Genomic DNA, 6,000 nt, shown 5'->3' on the forward strand with positions numbered 1-6,000 from the left:
AAAAAAAGGAGTGGGGCAAATTTTTCAGGATTAATTTGAACAGTAAAGTGTTTCTATTTCTTTGTACCAATGTGTTTATAAAAAGTATGGAGGTAAAAATAAAAGTTATTTAGGTGACCCTAATAAAAGCTCTGTTGAGTAGCAGAAAGACAATTAGGGTTTAATTAATTATTTTGTTTACACAAACTATTCCTGAATGACCATTCTTCCTAGTAATTATCTCTTTAGGCTTAATTAATTTGTAAATAGCTTCAGCAGCACAGTTTACTTTCAACTGACCTATTTAGGATTTCAGATGAGTGCTGTTATGCTAGAAATAATGAGTTCTGTGCTTGTAATAGTGCTTAATTATGCAAGATTTTCAATGCTATTTTATTTTTCTTATTCCCTTGTCCTTTTTGTTGTGTTTCTTCTAGGTGCTTTTAAGCCCTGTGAATATTTACTGGGAAGTTGGATGATTCGACTTACTGTCTGGTTTATTTTTTTGGTTGCCTTGTTCTTCAACCTGCTTGTCATGTTAACGATATTTGCATCTTGTACTCCATTGTCTTCCTCCAAACTGTTTATAGGCCTGATTTCTGTCTCTAATTTATTTATGGGCATCTATACCGGTATATTAACTTTCCTGGATGCGATCTCTTGGGGAAGATTTGCTGAATTTGGCATATGGTGGGAGACTGGCCGTGGTTGTAAAGTTGCTGGGTTTCTTGCAATCTTTTCATCAGAGAGTGCCATTTTTTTCCTGATGTTGGCAGCTGTTGAACGAAGCTTCTCTGCAAAAGAGATAATTAAAAATGGGAAAAGCAATCACCTAAAACAATTCCAAATTGCTGCAATTTTTGCTTTCGTGTGTGCTATGGTAGCTGGATGCTTACCACTTTTCCATAAAGGGGAGTATTCAGCCTCACCCCTCTGCTTGCCCTTCCCCACTGGAGAAACACCTTCACTAGGGTTTACAGTAACTTTAGTGCTCCTAAACTCATTAGCATTTTTGCTAATGGCTATTATTTATACTAAACTTTACTGCAACTTGGAAAAAGAGGACCTCTCAGAAAACACACAATCCAGCATGATTAAGCATGTCGCTTGGCTAATCTTCACCAACTGCATCTTTTTCTGTCCTGTTGCATTTTTCTCATTTGCACCATTGATAACTGCAATCTCTATCAGCCCTGAAATAATGAAGTCTGTTACTCTAATATTTTTCCCATTACCTGCTTGTCTGAATCCAGTCCTGTACGTTTTTTTCAACCCAATGTTCAAGGAAGACTGGAAATTACTCAGACGGCGTATCACCAAAAAAAATGGAGCAGTGGCAATTGCTGTCAATACACAAGGTGGCTGTGTGACACAGGATTTCTACTATGACTGTGGCATGTATTCACATTTGCAGGGTAACCTTACCATGTGTGAATGTTGTGAATCACTTCTTTTATCCAAACCTGTACCATGCAAACACTTAATAAAATCACATAGTTGTCCTACACTGGCAGTGGTGCCTTGCCAACGGCCAGATGGGTATTGGTCAGACTGTGGCACGCAGTCTGCCCATTCTGATTATGCGGATGAGGACGACTCTTTTGTGTCGGACAGTTCAGACCAAGTGCAGGCCTGTGGTCGCGCATGTTTCTATCAAAGCAGAGGATTCCCTTTGGTTCGTTATGCCTACAATATACCAAGAATTAAAGACTGAGAGGCTTTGCTGTAAGCTGTTCTCATAAGGAAGAAGTACAATGTTTCATAGACCATACCTGTTCTGACCTTTCAACCAGGAAGCACTTTTGTAATCATTGTGTGGTGTCACTTGTAAAGAAGGGAAGTGGGCAGTAAATTTCTTGAGCCATACATTTGAGGGGGGGGGAAGTTGCCAACTGTAAATAATTGGTAAACTAAAACTTGTAACCAATATTTTTATTCTTTCCAAGCAATAGTGGTTTCTTTTATACAGTTTTTATGTGCTAAAGGTCTGTTTCCATGTTGAACTCCCATTGTATTTTGCTTCTACTGTTGTGTGAGGCAAGTTCTGTCAATTTTTCTGGTTAAGCACAATATAAGGGACAGCTGTTAATATTAAGAAATAATTTTTAAATGTGATTTTCTATAATTAAGAAAAAATTGTTGCTAGCTTTGTATAGTATTTTCAGCATTAATCTCAGGATGACTTACTGCAGGGCCAAAAGAAGGGACTAAGTCTCCCATACAGAACTGTGAGAGCAATATAGGTATAACGTTTTTGTTTTTTATATTTCAAACTAAGATTTGATCTTAATAAGATAACTATTTTTATTTAAAAAAATCTTTTGTCATCCGTCAAGATCTGCAGACTGTATGAAATAAGAATATTAACAGTTGTCGGTAGAACTGAACATGGTTTTCAGTGGAGACACACTGCTTCAGGTGAAAACCATAGTACCATTCTTCAGTATTATGTAAGATCATACTACCAGAAGGAATTTCCATGGGCTAGACAGTGTATATCATCAGTGCTGTCTGTGTGTGAGGTTAGCATGCTTATTTAGAAAGAGAGAGAGAGAGAGAGAGAAGCTAAAATATTTTCCAGCCCTATTCACTGTTTGCAACAGTGCTTATACACACAATGATGTCTCTGATCATCTTGAGACTTTACCAGAAGGGGTGGCAATGAAAAGCAGTTTTCAATATAGAAACTTCTTCATCTCTGCCAATTATTTTTCTCCGAGTAAAGTACAGTGTGGTGAGACGGACTAATTTTCATGTGAATTGGTAAATTACCGGTAATTTAAATTTTTTCTTAAGCATCTAAGCCCATGTATCGCTTAATTACCATCAATTATCCTTTTTATCTGTACTTAGTTTGAAGTTTGATCAACATGAAGTTATGAATGCATGATCAAAGTAATTATAGAAGTTTCTTGAACAATATGCTGAATCAATAGCAAATCCACTGCCGTACCAGTTACTCTGGAAATGTTCTTGTTAAGATTTAAGCTAGATTGCTGTTTTGAGAATTAAACTGTACATACTGTGCATATAATGAATTTTTATCTTTGTATTGTAAATTATTTGATAGAACACATGATGGGAAATATGGCTTCAGTTCATTTTGTTAATTAAAGCTACCTCCTAAACTATAGTGGCTGCCAGTAATTGTGGTTTATATACTTTTTTGCATTGTAAATAGACATGGTTGTACATTGTCACTGTAATAAAACAGAATCCTTGTATATCAAATCATGTAGTTTGTACAAAATATTGGGAGGGTTTCATTTACTGTATGCTGTAATTTTTGTAAGCCAAACTAATCAAGTAAAAACAAACAAAAGCAGAGAGAAGTAAACCATCCCAGAGTTTTAGCTTTCTTATAGTTATACTCATAAATATTTCATCTTAAGTTGGCATGGAGTGTCTCAGTAAAAGCAGATAAAGTGTACATGGATATTTCTAGAAATGACACTTCTTCAAAAATGCTTAAGATCTTGGAAATGTTCCAGATGCACAAAATCAGCATGGGAAATTATGCTCATAAATACGGTGTCAGATACAGTGCATTACATATGGTTGGAGTTTTGGAAAGAGATGTGCCAACAGAACAACAGAGTTGCCGGTTTAAATGTGAATTTATGAACTAAACTTAATGCTGTAGACTTGCAGTAAGTTAAAAAAGCCAAACACTTCTCTGGATGTTTACAAAGCACTCCTCATTGTGAAGTACAGAATTTAAGCCCAAAGGTACCTGTACATTTTTAGTATGACTTGGAAGGTCATCCAGATGCTAAATATTTATTTTTTTAAAACCCATCATTTCATTGCCAAGATGCACTTTTTTTGAGCCACTATTATGTGAGAGATGCACAATCTGTTTAACATTCCTTCTGTTGGCAATGTAGCAGCAGTTAAATAACTGTTTGACGTATATGTAGCTACTTTCAGCTCTATTTGAAAAGAGGAAAATGGAAAAATACAGTCAGTAGGGAAGGAAAAACTATCAAGCTTCCAATAGGGCAGTGGTTCTCAAATTTTTGTACTAGTGACCCCTTTCACATAACATGCCTCTGAGTGTGACCCCCCTTATACATTAAAAACACTTTTTTATAAATTTAACACCATGATAAATGCTGGAGACAAAGCGGGGTTTGGGATGGAGGCTGACAGCTCTCGACCCCCCATGTAATAACCTCGCGACCCCCTGAGGGTTCCAGACACCCAGTTTGAGAACCTCTGAAATAGGGTATAGAGCAACAAAGTGTTTTTTATTTAAAAAAATCAGTCTTTATTAAATATTGATAGCTTTCTTTATAGTGTTAGTAAAATTGTCAGATACTGTTCAGTTGATACGTTAAGGTTTCCATTTTCAACCCTGGAAAATATTGGTTTGTAATGTGCTTGTTATTTGTGACTGTGACTTAATGGGTGCATGTTAATTGTATTCCTCCCAGTTTCTTCCAAAGCTAGCCAACATGAATTAGGTTCTTTCTACCATCAGGTAGAAGGGGGGGTGGGTGGGAAATACAAGCAATAGTCCCCTGAAGCCACTCCCTTGAGAAAGAGGGCTGCAAAACTGAGCTGGGGCCCAACTCCACCAACACAAGATAAAGGTGGCAGGTGTGGGCTTGCACAGGAGAACTTGGAGAAATTCAGTTAAATGCTAGGACAGGTCTGCCAACAATGTCCTATGCCTCACAAGTTAGTTGAAGTAGTAATCCTCAATGCTAGAACAACCACAGGGTAGGTACAGGAAAAATCACCAACAAAGCATACAGCTGTCAGCATCTACCCTTCAAAAGTGTCATCTTGTGGCTCCCCTATCCCCCATAATGATATGAAGAGGTGAATATAATAAGGACACACAGGTGTCTTACATAGTTTTAGCGCGTAACCTTTTTTCAGTCAAGTAAAACTTTATTTACAGAATTAATGTTCACTGAAGGCTGAACCTCTTTTCTTCTGATAACAATAGTTTCCTGACTGCAGTTTTGAACTTAAAGTAATTGAAATCCTACGAAATTAAACTCTTCTTGGTTTCTGCAGGAAACAGAACAAACAGATCACCTGATTTTCTAACCCTTCCCGTTACTTTAGGACAGACTTAAAACCATCCACACAGCAAGGATAAGGATGAGCTTTTTTCTAAATCCTGCCAAATACAAGCGCTGGAGAGAAGTCCCACAAAGAAAAAGGAACCTAGCCTGTCAGAAAGAACTTACCCAATATGCGAGATGCAGGAAAACAATTGAGCGGGGTCATCTATCCATCACATTCTATAGGTGTAGTGACACTACGAGAACTTTGGCTATTTTTCTTGTCTCCTGCTGGTGGGGGGTACCTTTGTTTAGATTGTCATAGGATACTGAAGACAGAAACTGCTAAACCTTTTATGTAATAAGGTCTCCACTTAGAAATAACCTTTTATGTTCACTTTTTAGTTAGTTTTATTTGTTTTAAAAAGAAATGTATTATAAGGCACAAAAAATAGGCATTCCCATCTTGGATGCTTACTGAAATCAGCTACTTCAAATATTTCGGCAGTTTGCTGTTGTGCCTGAGTGATCACCTGGAGTTTAAAATCTGTAATTGGGAGTCCATTCCTGCAGACTTCATGCAGTTATTCCTTCAATGGAAGTTTTACACAAGTAACGTCTGCAAGCCCATGCTTTTATAAGAACATTTAAAATATTAACATAGATCAAAGACAAAAATGGGGTTTTGTATTATGCTTTTAAAAAAAATTAAACTCAAACACTAGTTTAACCTGCAGAATTAAATCTATCATGTACAAATGTTGTTTTCTTAATCTGATGTAGGGCCATTTTTGCAGTTTAAGTGATGTACATTTTTCTACATAAAAGTCTCAAGTTGTCAATTACATCCCTTAAGTTTTCAGTTCAAGCTGCACCGTTCCAGCTGAATCTCCTGTGTTCAATTTTGTAATTATAAATAGGTTTTTCAAAATTGCACACAAATCCTTTTATGTCTAACTTCTCTCACTTTCTTTTGACTTTTATTGAACAGTTTTTTACCAGC

The 6,000-nt window shown here is 36.7% G+C and overlaps 1 protein-coding gene across 2 annotated transcripts in view; it reads left to right on the forward strand.

Moving 5' to 3' along the window:
• Window positions 1–3,301, forward strand: part of LGR4 (leucine rich repeat containing G protein-coupled receptor 4) — a 119,931-nt gene extending 116,630 nt beyond the window's left edge. For both annotated transcript variants that reach the window (XM_077818486.1, XM_077818487.1), the window contains exon 18: window positions 417–3,301. In XM_077818486.1, the coding sequence (XP_077674612.1) occupies window positions 417–1,693 (1,277 nt within the window). In that variant the 3' untranslated portion in view covers window positions 1,694–3,301. The remainder of the gene's footprint in view (window positions 1–416) is intronic.
• The last annotated feature ends 2,699 nt before the right edge of the window (window positions 3,302–6,000 follow it).

Source organism: Eretmochelys imbricata, chromosome 6 (assembly GCF_965152235.1).
Source record: "Eretmochelys imbricata isolate rEreImb1 chromosome 6, rEreImb1.hap1, whole genome shotgun sequence".
Taxonomy (NCBI): Eukaryota; Metazoa; Chordata; order Testudines; family Cheloniidae; genus Eretmochelys; species Eretmochelys imbricata.